The sequence below is a fragment of the Hypanus sabinus genome, chromosome 11, assembly GCF_030144855.1.
Source record: "Hypanus sabinus isolate sHypSab1 chromosome 11, sHypSab1.hap1, whole genome shotgun sequence".
In the NCBI taxonomy this organism is placed as follows: domain Eukaryota; kingdom Metazoa; phylum Chordata; class Chondrichthyes; order Myliobatiformes; family Dasyatidae; genus Hypanus; species Hypanus sabinus.
The window spans coordinates 62008080-62028990 of record NC_082716.1 but is presented as its reverse complement, the minus strand read 5'-3'; the positions used below and the strand labels follow the sequence as shown (position 1 = coordinate 62028990).

The 20911-nt window shown below is 42.4% G+C and overlaps 2 protein-coding genes across 2 annotated transcripts in view; one reads left to right on the top strand and one right to left on the bottom strand.

Moving 5' to 3' along the window:
- The window catches only part of ncf2 (neutrophil cytosolic factor 2), a 32151-nt gene extending 30069 nt beyond the window's left edge, over positions 1-2082 (bottom strand). The window contains exon 1 of the mRNA XM_059984479.1: positions 1492-2082. Within this exon, the coding sequence (XP_059840462.1) occupies positions 1492-1665 (174 nt within the window). The 5' untranslated portion in view covers positions 1666-2082. The remainder of the gene's footprint in view (positions 1-1491) is intronic.
- LOC132402021 (nmrA-like family domain-containing protein 1) lies at positions 2060-14506 on the top strand. Its single transcript, XM_059984481.1, has 5 exons — positions 2060-2196; positions 4028-4294; positions 5145-5400; positions 10577-10770; positions 14182-14506. The coding sequence occupies exons 2-5, from the start codon at positions 4031-4033 to the stop codon at positions 14362-14364; spliced, it is 897 nt and encodes a 298-aa protein (XP_059840464.1). The 5' UTR covers positions 2060-2196; positions 4028-4030; the 3' UTR covers positions 14365-14506.
- Positions 14507-20911: the final 6405 nt, after the last annotated feature.

Here is a 20911-nt window from a genome sequence, read left to right as displayed (position 1 = left end):
ACACTGGAACAGGCTTCCTGTACAATAAAACAGACTCTTCACCTCACAGTCTACCCCTTTATGATCATACATCTTTATGTTTGCCTGCATTGCACTTTCACTGTAGCTTGTACACTTTGATCTGTATTGTTATTGTTTTACCTTGTTCTACCTCAGTGCAGTGTGCAATGAACTGATCTGCACGAACAGTGTACTGCTGTTGCGTGAATGAAATCACCATAGAAAATTACTGGTAGATACAAAGCAGCTTCTTTATTTGACAAAACAGACATCACATGGAGAGTCTTTCGGTGGAAAGGTCTGTCTGGCCCAACATAAGGCTCCATATTTTCTATGCCCAACATCAAAAGGCAGCTCCACAGTTACAAACTACATACAACCACATCTCCTGATTCACATCCACCCCACAGACATAGAGATGAACTTTAATCAGCATTCTCTGGAATGTGATTCACAGCTTTTAGGAACCCACTGTTAAGTGCTGCACTCCAAATTAAATGCACGGTACATTTTCAGATGTGAAGACTGGTAGCCAAAGTCAATTATTAAATGTATACGTCCTAAACCAAAAATCACTCTAACAGGTTCAAGACAAGCTTTTCACTGTATGTACCTAGGTAACATGTGACCATAATAAGCGTGAGGATTAAAAAATAATTTGTGGAAAACATTTGCCAACATTAGAAAATAAAAGCTGCGGGGTTAGGGAATGGTTGCAAGTGGCATTTCAGTAGTGGATTAACATCTCTGAGTACTTAATGAAGAGGGAGTGGTGGTGGAAGAGGTAAACACCAGGTTAAAGCATGTTTATCTATTGCTGATATATCTGCAACATGACTTGAGGTGATGGTTTTCTGTTTAATACTGACCTCCTGTTGACAGTGCTGGCAATAGTGATTCAGGAGTGGGGGGAGTGTTTAGGCCTTTTCTGCTGCAGATGGTCATTGCTGAAATGGAGTTGCATGATAAACGAAGCCAGAACTTTGCCCACACTTGCAAGCTCAGTTCTGCCATTTGCATTACTCCAAAGATGTTATCATAACCCTTCCTTTAATTTACACACACAAAATGCTGGTGGAACGCAGCAGGCCAGGCAGCATTTTGTGTGTGTTGATTGTATTTCCAGCATCTGCAGATTTCCTCGTGTTTGCCTTCCTTTAATTTACTTGTTTATAACACTGACCCGTCACCTTGCATTTCGGTATATTTTGAAGCAAATTTATATCTGCGTCAAGAGCTGTTTTATTTCCGCTTTCCATCAACTCAGTTGAATCTATTAAATTCTGTACATCAACCACGCCCTTCCCCTGGAAGCGCAGACTCCTAAATTCTTGATAAATTAAACTTTCTCTCAGATTCTCCCCCACCCCCGTCTTCTACTAAGATTTACAGTGTTGACGTAATTATGTAATATTTTGGCTTATTTTTAACGAATGGATAATATTGTACAAGATCTCTCCGGTTAGCCCTTAGGAGTGGCCACTTACTCACCTTCTCGGCGTCGTTCAACTGGCCCAGTAAGAGGTGCAGGGAGCCGATGTTGAAGCAGATTTTGGAGCTGGGCTCCCGAATTGCAGCGAGAGTATCCAGCGCCGTTATCCATTCTCGCTTGTCCGCTGCCGTGATCGCTTCATCCCACAGCCGTATGGTGTCGGTCAAGGACATGCTGGCCTCCGGGTTTAGGAGTGTGAAACCGCGTGTGCTACACCGCCGCCCCTGCCCTGTTTCCTCGACTGAAACGTTGCAAATCAAATGCAAACGCAAGTCTAACTACAAGCGTAACTGGGCCAATTTCACAGGAAATCAGAGCACTGATTTGGCCACTTGACTCAGCGCACTAGCGTGAATGGGCAAGAGCGCTAAGTGTGTCAGCTAGACTTGGGAACCCGCAAACTGCTCGAAACACATAAACATTGTAAAAATATGAGGGGAAGTGAAAAAGACGTGGGCCAAGCCCACCCCTCCCTACGCGTTTTCTGTTTGTTTTGATTTTCCACTTCATAACCAATGCATTGAATTTCTTCTGATTGTCATGGAGAAGCGCGCCGTGCCACCGTTCGGCGGGGCTGCGCCTCCACCCTGACCGCTCTGCGTGCGTGTTTCCCCGGCAACAAAAATACCAACTCTGCCTCCCAGTCCCAGTGCGAGCCGGCTGCGGAAGCCAGAACAACCAGAGGCAGACGCTGCTGAGATTTGGTGAGTTCTTTGAGGGACGTGTCTCATTTCACGTCCACACTGTGGGCTGCGTGAGCCTGCCTCCGTTTAGTCACTTGCTTGGTTCAATGTTTCCAAGTGACCGGTCAAACTTTATGATAGTCCACTTCACTGTATCTCAGGTGGAAAAGGGCAACGGGTGGAAAGGAGATTGTTTTCTCCCATAACAGTCAACGTATTGTTGGAGTTGCTCTTTAGCTCGTGGTTCGGTCCTACTGTATGATCTCAAGCTCTCCAGGCCTGATCCAAGAATTCATTAATTAATGAGGCTCACTAAAGTTCCTAGGTGGACTTCGAATTTACAGAAGGGTTTGCTTCCTGAGTTCAGGACCCTGTGGGTGACAACCATCCCAAGGCCCAAGGTGTGGGCCCAATCCTTATTTTCTCTATGCCAAAGATGAAGAGGGAAAGGAGAGCAGGAGCAGATTTTGGAAGGAAAAGGCTGAGATTTGGAGCTGGCAGAGCTGGGGGCTGAGGAAAGAGCAAGAGAGGCCCCTCCATTGGTCAGAATTGATCATGGCTCTCGCATTCCCCCTGTCTTTGTGATACGCAGACCAGGGCAGTACGATATGGACAGCAAGCTACTGCCCATGTAGCAGGCTCCTCCTCACTTCTGAACTTAACGTAAGACTGCCTTAGGGACTCCATCTCCGGATGATGCCACTGAGATCAGACCTTTCCTTGTCCTTGATGAGCTCTCAACCGCAAAAGTGATTGTAAAGCACCAGTAACCCGCCTTTGCCCTCTCCTGTCTGTAGAAATGGGTCTGCTGGCTTAGTGCTTCAGCAACAAATGAAAGCCAGGAGCTGGACTTGGTTGTCAGAGGCTATCTGAGATGCACACCATTGGGAGCATTTACTAGGTAGTGAGAGCTTGTCCCATTGCCACGCTCACCTATAACAACCTTAAGGAACCAAAGATGAAGGTAGAAAGAGCGAATGAGCTGCTGCTGAAGAAAAGAGAGGGAAAATAAATTCAAAGTGCAGGGGGGAAAATGGGGCTCAGCGTGGTGGTGAGACAGACAGGCAGACAACCTCACAGCAAGGGAAAGGGGCGCAAGTTCCCCAGTTCTGGCACAGAGCCGGGAAAAGCAAAGACAGAGTGGTGAAAGTGTGATGCCGAGGGCGAGGCGAGGAAGCTAGTGAGCAGATGGAAGAGGGGGATTAGGGAAGAGAAAGAAAGACAAAGACTGAATTGGTGGAGTTCGAGAGTGGCACAAGACGTTCATTAATGCAGGGGTCATGGAGAGACAAGTCCATGTCTGGGGTGGGTAAATGAAGGCAAACAAGCTGCAACCAATATACGGCCATGCTTGACAGTTTGCACACCCTGTACCAGGTGTGTCCACCATGCAACGTTCATCACGCAGTCAGTGAAGGAAGCCAAACTGATCAGCCACTGTCCCTCCTAAACGTTGCCCCAGCCGTCTCCTTGCTCAGTAAAATGCTCACCCAGCTCTTTCTTAAGGACATTTACCATCTAGAATGAAAGAATTTTACTAATTCGCACTTCCACAATCCCCACCTTCATCCTTGGGTCAGGCCTGGTCATTTTAAGCTCTATCTCTGTGCTCAACAGCACCAATCCAAAGCCCATTTCCATCTCAGGCAGCCAGCTCCCGGTTACTACACTGTAAGGTAGCAGCTACAGAATTTGATCTGTACTCTGAAACATATATTTGAAAAAATTACAATAAGTTATTTTGGTGAAAATATTTTAAATGGATTGCAGAACATTTTTGTGATTTTCTGTACAGTTAATAACTGGAAGAATTGAATTTCCCCAACTAAACCTTTGAAACCTTCCTTTCCAGAGAATGACAGAGACTGTGACTGTTTTTGGTGCTGACAGGCAGCAGGGGAATGCTGTTGCCACTGCCTTGCTGGAGGATGGTGCTTTCACTGTGCGCGCAGTAGTGCGGGAGTTAACCTCTCCTACAGCTCAGCTGCTCCGGGCAGATGGGGCACACATCACACTGGCTGACGTTAATGACCCAGCAAGCATGGACTCTGCTCTGCTCGGTGCACAGAAGTGCTTTGCTGTCACGCACACTGACTTTAACAACAGGGATCCGCTGCAGGTTGGTTAGACTGTCGTTCATTGTGAAACACCTCAACAGAGTGCAAGCTCCATTGTTTTAGTCAGGACCACAGCCTAGACAAGCTTATTAATGGGATGTTAATGAATATACAAAAGGGGGTAAAGGAAGAATTATTAATGAGTATCCTTTCCGTAGTGAAGAGCCAGGCTTGGCATGCATTACCGAGGCGCTAGACGGACATTCACATCATGGTGTCAGCACAGGAAACAGCTATGTGATAATTCCTTGAGTCCTGGGGTAGCGGTGAAGAAGCATTGGGAAACCCTGGCCTTCAAAACAGACTGGGAATTATTAGCTTTGGAGATCTTAAAGTTAGCAAGTGGAGTAGAAAGAAAGAAGCGAAAGAACAAAAGTTATTTTTGACTAAAATCCAGAGATGACAGAAGTGGATAGGGAAGGCAGAGCTCTGAACAAACAGCAGGACTACAGCTCGGACAGGAAAGAGTTACTTGTTCATTGATCCAGCTGCCAATCCCATAACCGAGTCAATAAATGACCACATCAGCTACCCAATATACACCTTCCCTCTTAAGTAAACTAACCATTTTAAAAGATAAAGTCCATGTTCTTCATGAGTTTAAGAAAGTTTACAGGAGCCAAATGTTGTCACAGAATGTAAAGGCTCCAGGGTTACTGGTGACTCTAGCAACTTTACCATGTCCCATATCACCTTTCCATTTGGGTAGAATCTGTATCGCAGGTGCTCCCATGCATCTAGGATGATGAGGCAGAATCCTCTGAAGGAAACAAAAGCAGTTTGGATCATTGAATGTCTATTGTTTGGAAACAGCCATACTTTCTTACCAAAAGCCCTTGCATCTTTCCACAGGATGAAATTCAGCAGGGATACAGGATAGCTGATGCATGCAAAAAGCTCAACATCGGGCATATTGTTGTGAGTGGGGCTCATCACGTCCACAGGAAGTACAGCCTCCCAGCCAGGCACATGGATGCAAAAGCCTGCATTAATGATTACATGAATGAAATAAATTTGCCCAAGACCGAGATAATAGTTCCATTTTACTTTGAATATTTTCTGACAAAATTTAAACCAAAGCCAGTTGGAAATAATACTTACAAAATTGGTAAGGAATGAAATTTAAATTTAGTGAATTGTTAATAGAATAAACTCTTTTATTTACTATAATCTTCAAGGAAGGTAATTCCAAAGAGTTCATGATGTATCCCTCAACACATCATTAATAGCCATGCTACAATGAGTTGTAACCAAATGCAGTGGGCAACCGATAGCAAGGAGGTGGATTTATTTTTGATCTAGTTGCCCATATTTTGAGACATGCTGTGATACGGGAGATCACAGAGTGAGTTGGTGACAGTTCCTTGCAGACCTGACATACCCTTTGGAAAAAGCGAGGTGAGCCTGTCAGGACTTCTCTATGGAGCAGGAGGTTGCGGAGTGAGTGGAGACAGTTCTTGGTGGAAATAAGGTGCCAGTTTAAAAAAGTGATCAAAGCCTGTTAGGACTTGTCTGCCAAGTGGGAGATTGCATGGGTTAGTAGTAACTTGGAAAGGGCCAATAAAAAGAGGAGAAGTTTAAGTAAGCCATTACATGAGTGGACAGTGATAGAGTGGGCAGGCTGTAGCTCAACAGGCTTCAGCGAGAACAGGTGCAGGTTAGAACTTAAATTTGAGAAGTTAGAGATATAACAAGTGTAGTCAGCATAGTAGTTCAGGCAGTAGAATGCTCCTCCTCTAAGTTGTGAGATTTCAGGATACCTAACAGTCTCCCTGATGACTACATTTGCAGGAAATGCACCCAACCTCAGCTCCGGACTGATGAGGTCAAGAAACTGGAGCTGAAGTTGGATGTACTCAGGACCATTTGGGAAGCTGAAAACTTCTTAGATAAGACTTCTGCTGAGGTAGTCACCAGCATGCAGACTTCAGATAGTTGCTGAGTGATCACCAGGAAAGGTAAGGGGAGCAAGCAGTCACTGTAGGGTTCTCTGTAGCCATTCATTGAAACCTATTGAATATTGAAAGGCCCAGATAGAGTAGATGTGGAGAAGATGTTTCTATAGTGGGTGGGTCTAGGACAACAGGGCACAACCTCAAAGTAGAGCAGTGGTTTCCAACCTGGAGTCCATGGACCCCTTGCTTAATGGCATTGGTCCATGGCACAAGAAATGTAGGGAACCCCCGGAATAGAGGGATATCCATTTAAAACAGAGATGAGAAGAAGTTTCTTTAGGCAGAGAGTGGAGAATCTGGAATTCATAGCCACATATGGCTGTGGAGGCCGGCTCATTGAACATATTTAAAGCAGATGCTGATTGATTCTTGGTTAGTCAGGGAGTCAAAGGTTACGGGGAGAAGGCAGGAGAAGGGTGTTGAGAGGGATAATAAATCAGCCATGATGGAATGGCAGAGCAGACTTGATGGGCCAAATGAGCTAATTCTGCTCCTATGTCTTATGGCAGGGGTGTCAAACTCATTTTAGGTCACGGGCCAGATTGGACAAAATGCAGCTTCATGTGGGCCGGATCAGTCGGGTGCGTGCGAACGCAGCTTTCATTGCCTCCGTTTTTTCAGCCTGTTCTCATGTGTCTCAGTCTCTGCTATAACTACAAAGTGTTTCACTTCACAAATTCCGTTTCTTATGAAGAAGACTGCTGAGCAAGCATTATTTTTATGATTGGTATTAACTTACAATCATAGGCTTCATATCGCCGGGCCATTAATAATTAAAATAATAGATCTATCTAAAATGATCTCTTGGGCCAGATATAATTGTACGCCGGGCCGGATATGGCCCGCGGGCCTTGAGTTTGACACCTATGTCTTATGGTCTTATATTTTAGCTAGCCACCCACAGGAGCTGCTTGAAAGCTCAGAAATGCCCCATTGAAGAGGGGAGAGGCTGGGAAAAAGAATCAGGTGGTAGGGGGAAGTGACACAACAGTACCTTACCTGGTCATGTACCCACGTTGAGCACTTCCGACCTGGGAGATAGTCGTCAGAAATTGCTCTCGGGTTCGGAAGTTCATGAAAATCATCTCTTAAACCTTTTCAGCTGGACAGGGAAAAGGGTTATGTAAGATTACAGGAGGATCTAGATCTCCAGTTTCAGTGATTTGTATCCCTGTTCTATTTGGTTGCTTTACAGCTTGGTACAGCAACCGCTCTGCCTGAGACCACATGAATCTACATCAAATTGTGGACACAGCTCAGCACATCACAGAAACCAGCCTTCCCTCCATGAACTCTATCCACACTTCTCACTGCCTTGGTAAAGCAGCCGGCATAATCAAAGACCCCTCCCACCCCAGGCATTCTCTCTTATCCCCCCCTTATATCACGATGAAGATACTAAAGCTTGAAAGCAATTAGCACCATGTTCAAGGACAGCTTCTATGCTGCTATGTAAGGCTATTGTCCCCAGGTATGGACTCGATCTCACAATCTACCTCACTATGGCCTTGCAACTTACTGTCTGCCTGTGCTGCATTTTCTCTGAAACTGTACACTTTATTCTGCACTGTTCTTGCTTTCCCTTGTACTACCTCAATATACTTTTGTAATGAAATGAACTGTCTGGATGGCATGCAGAGCAAAGATTATCACTATACCTTGTACATATGACAACAATGAACCAATTTACTTATTCAAATTGCTATTCTTTGACCCACTTCCCAAGATGATCTTTTTCCTGTTGTAATTGTAAATAACCCTCTTCACCACTGGTCACATATGGACACCACTGGTTACAGGTCTCCACTCTGAAAAACAACCCTCCACTACCACACTCTGTCTGTTACCACTGATCAATTTTGAATCCAGTTGACTAGTTCACTATGGACCCCGGGTGATTTAATCTGCAGGACGTTCTCAAAGGCCTTGCTGAAGTCCATAAAGACAACATTGACTGTCCTGCTCTTAGCATTTCTCTTGATCAGTTTGGTCATACAGTCATAGAAAAGTACAGTACAGAAATGGGTTCTTCAGCCCATCTTGTCTTTACCAAGCCTTTTAAATTGCCTGCTCCTATCGACCTGCACCAGGACCATAGTCGTCCATACCCCTACCATTCATGTATCTATCCAGATTTCTCCTAAGTGTTGAAATTGAGTTCACATGGTCCACGTGCTGGCAGCTCATTCTATACTCTCATGACCCTCTGAATGAAGAAGTTTCACCTCATGTTCCCTTTAAACTTTTCACCTTTCACTCTTAACCCATGACCTCTACTTGTAATCCCGCTCAACCTCAGTGGAAAAAACCTGCTTGCATTTACCCTGTTAATACTCCTCATAATGTTGTATACCTCTATCAAGTCTCCTCTCAATCTTCCAAGGAATAAGGTCCTAACCTATTCAATTTTTCCATATTACTCAGGTCCTCCAGACCTGGCACCATCGTTATAAATATTCTCTGTACTCTTTCAAACTTACCTATATCTTTCCCATAGGTAGGTGACCAAAGCTACACACAATGCTCCAAATTAGCCCTCACCAATGTCATATACAACTTCAACATAACATCCCATCTCCTGTACTAAATACATTGATTTATGAAGGCCAATGGGCCAAAAACTTTCTTTATGACCCTGTCAACCATTGATGCTACTTCCATCAAATTATGGATCTGTATTCCCAGATCTCTTTGTTCTACCGCAATCCTCAAGGCCCTACCATTCACTGTGTAAGACCCACCCTGGTTGGTCCTACTGAATTGCAACACCTTGCACTTGTCTGCATTCAAAAAAAAACAACTCAGTCAAGTCAAGTCTGTGAAATTAATTTCCCACATTCAAGGTGTGCTTACTGGCAGCCATCAAATCTACTAATTACTTTATTAATGACACTTTTTCTCTGAAACGGTTACTGCAATCAATATCCAGCAACTTCCCTTTTGGAGTTGTGCAACCTGGCATTTTTGCATTGTGAACTAAAGTCTAGAAGATGCAGGATGGTAGCCACATGGCGTATACATACCAAATTGAGGCAGGGCCCAGGCCTGAGCGTGGGGAATGAGCCAATGTTTGGCGCTTGCAGGAGCAGACTGCATCAATTTTGAGTGGTAGAACCAACGTGAGGCGAGCCGGCAGGGCTCAGGTCCAAGAGCAAGAAATGACCCACACTTTGGCTGATTTAAGCGCCAGGCCAGTTTGAAAGGTCAGGGTGTTGGGGTAGGAGGAGAGTGATGGGCTGGTGTCCAGCTGCCTGCTTGCAAGGTTTACTTGTCACTGCACTGAACTGAGGCTGCGACCTGCAACCAGCAAGCTCCTGGATTAGCTGTGACTGGCTGTGGACTCACTTTCGTTAGCTTCAGTTCTGAATGTTATTTGCTTGCTGTTATTGTTTGTTCAATTTGATATTTTTCTCCTCATTGGGTGTTTGGCAGTCATTTTTAAAATAGTTTCTATTTGGTTTCTTTGTTTTGTGGCTGTCTGTAAGGTGACAAATCTCAAGGTTGTGTATAGTATAAAATACTTTGATAATAAATGTACTTTGAATTTTGCTGACTATCTCTAATCATCCCTTGCCTTTTTAAAAGCTGGTAGATCCTATCCTTTAGAATACCCTCCAGTAACATTTCCACTAATGATCTTTGAGTCATCAGCCTGTCATTTCTTGGCTTTTCCTTGTAGTCTTTTCTTTTATAATTTATTTTTTATTTAAGTTCATCATCAAACAAACATTTCCATAAGAGGTATTTCAGATATAAATAAAGACACGACATTCCCCCCTCCAGTCTTCCCCTGCATTACCTACAATGCAATAAAAACATGCAGATACTTCTATTAGAAACCTTGTAATTTCTTCCCTGGTTTCCTACAATATCCTGTGGTGCACTTGGTGAGGTACAGGAGATCTATGTAATTTAATATGCTATTAGTGTAAATCAATAAGCATTTCCTCTTTTATAGTGTGGATATGTTCCAAAATATCACTGTTCATTTCCTGTATTTGTTTATCTTGCAGGACCTTCTCCATAGTAAACACAGATGAAAAATATTTATTAGGACCTCACCTATCTTCTGTGGCTCCACACATAGGTAGCCATATTGATCCTTAATAGGACCTATTCTCTCTGTTTTATTCTTCATATATCTGCTAAAGAAAGAAAGTTTAACCTTTTAAGGGTAGGAAGCAAAAATAAATGTAAATTGGTTTACATATGGTTAAATTTAGAATCAGTATTATTATAAACTTCTTAACAAGTGTTGAATTCTTTCAAGAGATGGAAGTATTCCAGTGTCATATTTCTTTGGTTTTAGACCTTCTGTGTTGTTTTCAGCCATTCCAATGGGAGAGGTTGCCATGGATGGAATGAGCATCAAACAGATTGGTCCAATCGTGACAGTCTTATTTAAAAACCCAGAGCGCTGGATGCGGAAGAGCTGCTTTCTATCTGCAGGCAGGCTGACAATCCCGGAATATGCACAAATCCTGACTCATCACCTGCGTCCCAAACAGTTTAAAGATTCCCGGGTATGAATTTATCAAGAAATCAAGTGTCATTATATTACAAACAGAAAATGCTTGATACACTTAGTTATTTCCTCAGCAAGATCTTAAATGAATATTTCTTATCTATGTTTACTGTGATCCATGACAACATCTATGGTGGGAGAAGCAGTTGATGATTCAGCTCCAGGCAGGGATCTAATGCAAAGTCCTGGGCTGGAAACATTAACTTGTTCTTTCCACAGATGTTCAGCATCTGCAGTTCATTTTCATTTATTGTGATTGTCATACAGGATAAAAACAACGTGACATAACTGTGGTTGAGGCATAGGACACACTGACATTTTACCCAGGAACATTAATGGGAAGAGTAGAGTGAAGATTTATAATGGGAAACAAATAACAGAACAAATAATCAAATATTTTGGTTCAGTCTTCGTGGAAGAGGGTGAAATGTGAGAGAATTAAGAGTGTGATGAAAATGAGGAATTGAAGGAAAATTATATAAATATAATACATTACTGGAGAAATTAATGGGACTAAAAGCTGGTAAAATCCTAAAGCTGATCATCTGAATCTAGCCTACCAAAAGAAGTGGCCATGGAAATAATGGATGCTCCCCTTAGAACATAGAAGAGTAGAATACAGTATAGGAACAGGCAATTGGGCCCACAAACTTGTGCCAAATCAGCTAAAAATCAAATCAAAAACACCCAAACACTAATACATCCTACCTTCACCATGTCCATATCCTCCATCTTCCCTGTATCCATGTGCCTGTCCAAATGTCTCTTAAAAGCCTCTAATGTACTTGCCTCTACCACCATACCAGGCAGCACATACCAAGCATCCACCACTCTGAGTAAAAAAAAATTACCCCTCACATCTCCTTTGAACCCACCTCCCTCACCTTCAATACATTCCCTCTGATATTGGACATTTCAACCCTGGGAAATAGATACTCTCTGTCCATTCTAACTATGCCTTTCATAATCTTGTAAACCTCTAACGGATCTCGCTTCAGCCTCTGATGCTCCAGAGAAACCACCCTAGTTTTATCCAGCCTCTCGTAATAGCACATGTTCCCTAAACCAGGCAGCATCCTGGCGAACCTCTTCTGTATCCTTTCCAAAACGGCAACATCCTTCCTACAGTGGGGCACCCAGAACTGTGTGCAATACCCCAGATGTGGCCTAACCAGAGTTTTATAAAGTTGCAACCCAAACAACTAACTTTTGAACTCAATCCAGAAGCCTTCTTAACCACCTTATCCACCTTTGTAGCCACTTTCAAGGAGCTACGGACTTGGATCCCAAGATCTTGCTGTTAAAGACCTTGCCATTATCAGCGTACTGTCTTCTTGCATTTGCCCTACTGAGGTGCAACACCTCACATTTATCTGGGTTAAATGCCAGCTACCATGTTTCAGACCATATCTGCAACTGGTCTATATTGCTCTGTATTCTTTGCCATAATTCTATGCTACACAACTCCTCCAATCTTGGTATCATCTGCATATTTACTAACCCACCCATCTACATTTTCGTTAAGATCATTTATATGCATTGCAAACAGCAGAGGTCCCAGCACCGAACCCCATGTAACTCCACTAATTGCAGATCTCTGGCTCAAACAAGTCCCTTCAACCACTACCCTCTGACTTCTGCAGACAAGCCAGTTCTGAATCCCAATAGCCAATTCGTTGCAGATCCCATGCATCTTAATCTTCTGGATTAGCCTCCCACGAGGGACTTTGTCAAACATCTCACAAAAATTCATGTAGACAACCTCCACTGCCCTCCGCTCACCAATCTCTCTTGTCACCTTGTCAAAAAAACTCAATCTTAAGTTGGTATGGCGTGACCTGCCATGCACAAAGCTATGCTGGCTCTCCCTCGTTAGGCCATGGGTTTCTAAATGCTCATATATCCTATCCCTAAGAATTCTCTCCATAAATTTCCCTATAACTGATGTGAGATTCACTGGTCTGCAGTTCCCCTTGTTTCCTTCTTAAATAAAGGTACTCAACAGTTTTCCAGGACTTTGCCTGTGGCTAGAGAGGACTCAAAGATACTGGCTGAGGGCCCAGCCATCTTGTCGCTTGCCTCCTCCTGGGGACTTATCCACCTTAACACTCCCAAGGACACCCAACACTTCCTCCTCCTTGACTTCTAAATGCCCTGATATATTTATACACTCAGCACTGATCTCCTGGTCCTCCATATCATTTTCCTTGGTAAATACTGAAGCAAAGTCCACACTAAGTACCTCACTCACATTCTCTGTATCCAAGCAAGTTTTACCTCCTTTATCCTTGAGTGGTAAAGGAATCTAAATAGGGTACATGAAATTCTCATCCAGTGTTGCAAAGCCTTCACAGAGATATATTTAGAAAAAAACTTCATATAATCTCATGCAAGTCGCAGGCAGGCAACTATTCACGATATGACCTGATTCAGTGAACAAGATCACATTGGGCCTGACTGCCAACATTTTGGTTGGCGTTCACTCATTCACCCACCCAAAATAACCTTCTCTGGAAGTGTAGTAGGCCTCCATTAGTCTTGATAGACCATGGATTTGTGCCTTGAACAGTTTCCAGGGCGCAGTTCCCAGGGTTTTTTTTTTGGGAAGACCGGCAGTAGCCCAAGCTGCAAGTCTCCCCTGTCCATGCCACCGATGTTGTCCAAGGGAAGGACATTAGAAATAGAGGGCCAAGTAAGGAGGGCATGCCATCCACTGAGCTCCACCCTGGAGTATGCCGACACCTGTGATGGTTCACTATTCTGAGCAATTTTGAACTTGTAAAATCTGTGACATTCAGAGCCGTTACAAAATGTTCAAGTTGGATAAAATTAAAAATAAGCATTAAACACAAAAATGTACTGTAAAATACCCATTTCCTCAGGATTGATGGCTGCACTTGTTTGAAGAGCATCTATCCCTTGATTCTTTGATGCAAATCCTCCTCCAGTCTTCTCCTTCATTAATGATACTGTGATCACTATGCATCTACATTATTGTCTTGATCTTTAGAATTCTATTTAGTGCACCTCCTCATTCTTGCCCTCTGTTTAATTTGCATGATTGATCACATCACCTGCATTGAGATTTAAACAGGTTTCCCTTCTTTTTCAAACCTGCAAATTCATGAACCCTGACCATGGAGTGTTGATCCCCTCACTTTGTAATTTTTCATTCATGCCATTTTAAACCATGGCCTTTAAAGTAATGCTGGGAATGCTGATTGAAACATCTCCTAATAGATTAAAGGCCAATAAAGATAAATCCCCCCAGCTCATAATAACCTATTCAATATTCCTGGATTACATTTGTGCCATTTAAGTATTGAGACAAGGAAAGTACTGCATGCAATCAGGACAACATTATTGTAGTGATCAGAATGATACTTTCACTTTTATTTTATTGTGACAGATTTCTGTCCGAGAGTTTGTGGAGTCCTATGGAAGACCAGGGGCTCAAGACTTTGGGAATATGTTTGAATTTTGGAAGAGAGGTGGACAGAAAATGAATAGCACTATGAGCTTCGAACTCTATCCAGAGTTACAAACATTCCAGCAATGGGTTTCAGCGAACACCATTTCACTGGACAGTTAACTGGCAGTACCCATGGCAGCCAGTCCTATGGACGGAACAAAATGCATGTTTCTGAAATGTTTCCACAAGACATGATGTGGGTCTCCATTAAGCTTGTATAGCAAATACTCAAAAATAAAGTTAATATTTTAGGCTCTTTTGAAATTGCTGCATTAAATCTTTGTCTCAGTCTAACAACCCTCATGTACAAGGCTAACTCAAATTCCACCTGCAGGCCATACACACTGCTTCTAGGTGTTGCACCTATTATAGTCCTCAGTGTAATTATGACCAGAAAATCTATTTATTAGGCACATTAACAAATTAATGGTGGCCAGGATACCTGGTCCCCTTTCAAATGGCACTATGGACTAGTTCTTCAACATACACAATATGTTGGAGAAACTCAGAGCATCTGTCGCATCTGCTGTTAGAATGAGGCTTTTCATACCAGAAAGATGTCCTCCTCCTTCAAAGAAACGGGCTTTCCTCCCTCCAACATCAAATCTGCACTCACCCATATCTCTTCCATTTTGCATCCTCTGCCCTCACTCCATCCTCCCGTCATCCCAAGGATAGGGTTCCTCTCGTTCTCACCTACCACCCACTAGCTTCTGTGTTGAGCACACAATTCTCCATAACTTCCACCATCTCCAATGGGATCACACCAGCAAGCACATTGTTCACTCCCTTTCCCCCTTCTGCTTTCCACAGATATTGCTCCCTACTTGACTTCTTTGTCCATTCGTCCCTCCCTACTGATCTCCCTCCTGGTACTTACTTTGCAAGTGGAACAAGTGCCACACCTGCCCCTACACCACCTCCCTCACTACCATTCAGGGCCCCTAACAGTCCTTCCAGATGAGGTGACACTTCACCTGTAGGTCTGTTGGGTTATCTATTCTGTCTGGTCTCCTGTATATCAATGAGTCCTGATATAGATTTGAGACAACTTTGCCAAGCACCTATGCTCCACCTGCCAGAAAAAGCAGGATTTCCTGGTGGTAAACTATTTCAATTCTACTTCCCATTCCAACATGTCAACCCAAGGTCTCCTCTCCTGTCATTATGAGGCCACACTCAGGTTGGTGGCCTCCAACCTGATGGCATGAATATCAATTTCTTGAACTTCCAGTAATTGCCCACTCTTTCCTTCACCTTACCCATCCCCACTTTCCTATCTTACCTTATCTCCTTACCTGCCCATCACTTCCCATTGGTGCTTCTCCCCCTTTCATGGTCTGTCCTCTCCTATCAGATTCCACCCTCTCTAGCCCTTAATCTCTTTTACCAGTCAACTTAGCAGCTCTTTACTTCACACCTCCCCCTCTCCTAGTTTCACCCATCACTTACCACCTTGTACTTCTTCCACCCCTCTCCCCACCTTCCAGCTTCTTTCCCCTTCAGTCCTGGTGAAGGGTCTCAGTTCAAAACATTGTGTTTACTCTTTTCCACAGATGCTGACTGGCTTTCTGCATTCCTCCAGTATTGTGTGTGTGTTGCTTGGATTTCCATCATCTGCAGATGTTCTCATGTTTGATGGACTAGTTAGTAGACATTTGAAGCAATACGTCTCAATGGGAAGAGTGTACTCACTCAACACTGCACTGAAGTGCCAGTCTTAATTTTTCTGCTCAAATCTCCAGAGTGGGATTTCACAATGAACTTTTTGCCTTACAGGAAAGAACGCATCCCCTCCCTGCTACAGTTGTTTAACTTTTGCTTATGTGGTTGTTATTGCTCCTGGCCCTAAGCCAGAATGTTAATTATGAAATCTCATTCCAAAAATCTGAGCACCAAAGTTTTCAGTGAACTGTTGGCAATGCCACCTTACAGTTGAGACCTTTTGCTTTCACTCAACTAACTATTAACATTGTGCCATTTTGAAGAGGAGGAGGAGAGTTACCCAGAGCCCTGGCCAATGTAATGACCACATTTCTGTTTGGGGGAAACTTGTGTCCTGATTTGGTGCTGTTTCCTTTGTTATATTAACTATGTCACCTGCAAAGTGCTTTGTATTGTTCAGAAATGCAAAATAATTTGAGCAATCTTACCCAAGTCCTTTTACAGATTTTTGTGCCACCACCATAGCCATAATAATTAAACATCGCCAGGTAACAGGGTTAGGAGTTTATAAAGAAAATTAGTATGTTGGGTTCCAAGCAGTAATCTGTTTTTAACTTTCAGCTTTAAGGATATTTATTAATTGTTTACAAGATGAAATTATCAAACTAGAAAAAGTTAATTCAGATCGATTTCCCAAAAGGACAATGAAGATTTGTAAATACAGTATTGGACTTTAAGTAATTCTCTTTCAGTGTGGTCAGAGGTAGTTGAGATTTTACCCACAATGATTTACCAGCTTTCACTGTGAGCCTTTCCTAGTTTCTAATCAATGCTGGAGATGCAGCATTACAAATTAGAATGTATGAAATACAGATTAAGTTACACCAGATTTTCCTTCAGATGCATGGTTGTACTTCCTAAGCCCCTCAGAATTCATTATTTACCAAACTCAGACTCATTTCAGAGAAATCTGAGTATATTTGTTACAATTACATCCATCCAATCTTCTCTGTATGGCACAAGGCAGTATGTATAGACTCACAACACTGTTCTACAATCTCAGAACTTTGCTGAAATTAAAAGGTTGATCCTGCGTCATTGCTAGAGAAAAAGAAACATTGGCAACATACGGCAGCTGTCCACACTTGAAAAGACAGAAAAGACCAATGTTTCAAGCAAAGGCACTTCCTTCCTGTATACCGCTATGTAGCAGAAAGATATTTTGGCTTCTTCCGTTTGGTTTTCCTTCATGTTGCCACATCATTTTTGCACTCAGCAATTTTTTAATAAGTTAGTTCTTAGTTTTCAACATATGTTTTCACTCCTAGTGGTGTAGCTGGTCATGCTGGAAATGAGTGTGTACGGTTGAATGAGGCCATCCACTGCGCAGTTACTGACAATTATATAGGAACAAGAAAAGGGAACTCTTGCCTCTTTCTCAAATAGAAAGAATTGACTTTCCTGTCAAGACACTCTTCCCAGGGGGAGTTCCAGTTCCCTCTGCAACCATTTCACTGTAACTTCTGTAAACATTTTCCTTTTCACTCAGTACTTCAAGTTACACACCTCTCAACACAATTCTGTAAGAACAAATGACCTGAAGTTCCATTCTACACGTGCTGCCTGACCCTGGAGAAATACTCCAGCAGCTTATTTCTTTGCTTTCACTTCTAGTATTAAATAATTCACCCAAAATACTTCTGAAAAAAATAAATAATTGAATTTTGTATTACAGACAATATATAGCTGAAGCTGTACAACACTCAGTGGCTTGAACTGAGCATGAAGGTGGTTTATTTACAGGTTCTTAAACAATGTATTAAGATTATAAGGACAATGAGATATAGGAGCAATATTAGGCCTTTCAGTCCATCAAGTTTGCTCCAAAATTCCATCATGGCTGATTTATTATCCCTCTCAACTCCATTCTCCTGCCTTCTCCCTGTAACCTTTAACACCTGATTAATCAAGAATCTTTCAACATCCGCCTTAAATATACCCAATGATTTGGCCTCCACAACTGTCTGTGGCGATAAATTCAACAGATTCACCATCCTTTGGCTAAAGAAATTTCTGCTAGTCTCTCTTCCTAATGAACCCATTCTGAGGCTGTGCCCTGCAGTCCTAGACACTCACAAAAATTAACATCCTCTCCACATCCACTCTATCTAGGCCTTTCAATATTCGATAGGTTTCAAAGAGATCCCCACTCATTTTTCTGAACTCCAGCGAGTATAGATCCAGAGCCATCAAACACTCCCATGTTAACCCTTCCATTCCTGGGAAAATTCTCGTGAACCTCCTCTGGACCCTCTCCAATACCAGCATATCTTTTCTTAGATAAGAGGCCCAAAACTGCTTACAATACTCAAGTTTGGTCTGACCTATGTGTTATAAATCCTCAGCATTGTATCCTTGCTCTTATATTTTAGTGATTTAGTCCTCTTGAAATTTATGCTAACATTACATTTGTCTTCATTTGTCCACCAATTCAACCTGCAAGTTAATCTTTAGGGAATCCTGTCTGGGGACTTTTGCAACTTCGATTTTTGAATTTTCCCACCATTTAGAAAATAGTTTACACCCTTATTCCTTCTACCAAAGTGCATGACCATACTCTTCCCTACACTGTATTCTACCTGCCACTTCTTTGCCCATTCTCCCATTTTATATGTTCTTCTGCATACAGATTTCAAAGTAAATGTATATCAAAGTACCTATGTCACCACATACAACTCTGAGATTAATTTACTTGCAGGCACAGTCAATAAATCCATAATAGAATAATAACCATAGCAGAATCAATGAAAGACTGCACAAGCTTGGGCATTCAACTAGTGTGAAAAAGACAACCACCTGTGTACGTACAAAAAGAAATAACAATAAATAAATACGCAATAAATATCAAGAACATGTGGGCTGTATCCACTGCTTTTTGTAGGACTTTACACTCAAGGGCATTGGTAATTCCATACCAGGCTGTGATGCAGCCAGTCATTTTCCACGGCCTTGTCTCATTCACCAATCAACTTTTCAGCTCTTTACTTCATCCTCCCACTCAAGGTTTCACCTACCACCCCTCCCCCCACTTTAAAAAATTTTCTCCAGCACCCCTCCCCCCACCCGAAAGGTTTCGGCTTGAAATGTCCACTGCACTCTTTTCCATAGATGCTGCCAGGCCTGTTGAGTTCCTCCAGCACTTTGTGTGTATTGCTCAATTTCCAGCACCTGCAGATTTTCTCGTTTGTACTTGAAGCATTTATAGTTTTCAAATTCCTTTTTTACCATTAGTTTGGGAAATATGACTAAATACTAAAATGGCAAAGAATTGGTTCAATTTATTTTCTTCCGCAGAGTATTGTAATCCAAACCAAATGGCATAGGTGTAAAGAAAGAGCACAATGTTTTCACATAGCCGGTGGCAGGTGTATGGAAGGAGCTGCCAGAGGGAGCAGGAGATGTGGGTACAATTATGACATTTGTAGTTATTTGGATAGGAAAGTCAGAAAGATATGGGCCAAGTGCAGGCAAATGGGCCAAACTCAGTTAGGTAACTTTTCAACATAGACAAGTCAGGATGAAGGGTCTGTTTCTGTGCTGTAATATTATTTTAGCGTCCAGTTAAACGTGCACAAGTATGTGACAACACTTAGAGAGCTATACGTGCACCGCCAGGGAACAGGGACACAAGCTAGGTTGTTTTCTTAGACAAAGCAGGAATAGGGAAGATTTGAATTTAAAGAGACTAGGACACGGCAAACAGGAAACACCCATTTCCTTTAGCCAAGATGCCATCTAGGGGCACTGATTTTAGTGACGTGTAGAAAGATTAAAAGGGATTTCAATACTGCTATTAGCCCCATCAACAGTGAAGGTGTGAAAGGGTGGTTGAAGGTGACTCATTGAGGAAGTGAGACTGCCTAGACCCAGGTGAAGGAATTAGTCCAAATTTCTTTTAATTGCCTAAAGGCATGAGCTGGATGCATTTCATTCCCATAAGTTTTGTTAAGTATTTTTTTAAATCAGCAAATCATTCAACAGAAATTACATGTTACAGAACTTGTGTTTTTCAAGGATGGGGGAGCCGAATAGTCTATTGTAAAAGGGCAGATCAGTAAGATTCATTATTACAATTTTAGAGCATATTGTCGAACTGCTGTAAAATGATTCACAGTACAAGGATTGTCATCTGTAAAACCTCCAGGTCTAGGGCTAAGATTATTTAACACTTTCTATATCTAACGTAAAATCAGTGAAACTGGCATGCCACGCAAGGTACCTGGAAAGCTCTTTTGCCACACTATCCCTACAAGAATACCACAAACAGGCTTTCAGAAGTTTGCACTTGCTGTGTTCCTTAACGTGCGAGTGTTCCTTCCCTTGCACAGTGGTGAAAGGATTTCTCGAACATCAGTGAAGTGTTAAGGAAGTAACAAATGTGCCCAGTGGAAAAAGCAATCTGAATTCTGAGTCACTGACTGTGTTCAGTTGAAGTTTAAAAAGTATTTTAAGCAACCAAATAATTTAGAGACTACTGGTAACACTATCACTATGTAAAGTATCATAATTGGTGAAATTATCAATTGGAGATTTGGAAATGTTAAACATTATTAAAAATAAACTGCACCCAAAAATGCAACTTGGGAGCCGTAGTATAGTACATTGGGTGAAATCCAAGCAGTTGTAGAATTGACAAACCTCGATCCTAAAATATTCCCCAACACCTCGTTACTTCACCCTTTGCATTTACAGCCATCTAACGACAATGTTTTCCATCAGCCCACTTTTCATTCCTGCACAGAAACACTGAGAGCCTGCAAAACACTCACTGTGATGAAGTAAACTAATTTGTAAATCCCAACTCACATTCAAACCCACATTCACTGCCTTCATCGCCCAGCTGCCAACAATTGAGGTCACTGTGCTCCCTTCACATTTGGAGAGCAGGTACAACAGAGCAACTTGATGACTGTGTTGATTTTTTCAAATACTGAGAATCATT

Bases quoted from the DNA above. Each gene is read 5' to 3' on its own strand.
- LOC132402021 (XM_059984481.1), top strand. From the start codon at position 4,031: ATGACAGAGACTGTGACTGTTTTTGGTGCTGACAGGCAGCAGGGGAAT. The intron at 4,295-5,144 runs GTTGGTTAGACT...ATCTTTCCACAG, and splicing joins ACAACAGGGATCCGCTGCAG to GATGAAATTCAGCAGGGATA. The intron at 10,771-14,181 runs GTATGAATTTAT...TTATTGTGACAG, and splicing joins AACAGTTTAAAGATTCCCGG to ATTTCTGTCCGAGAGTTTGT.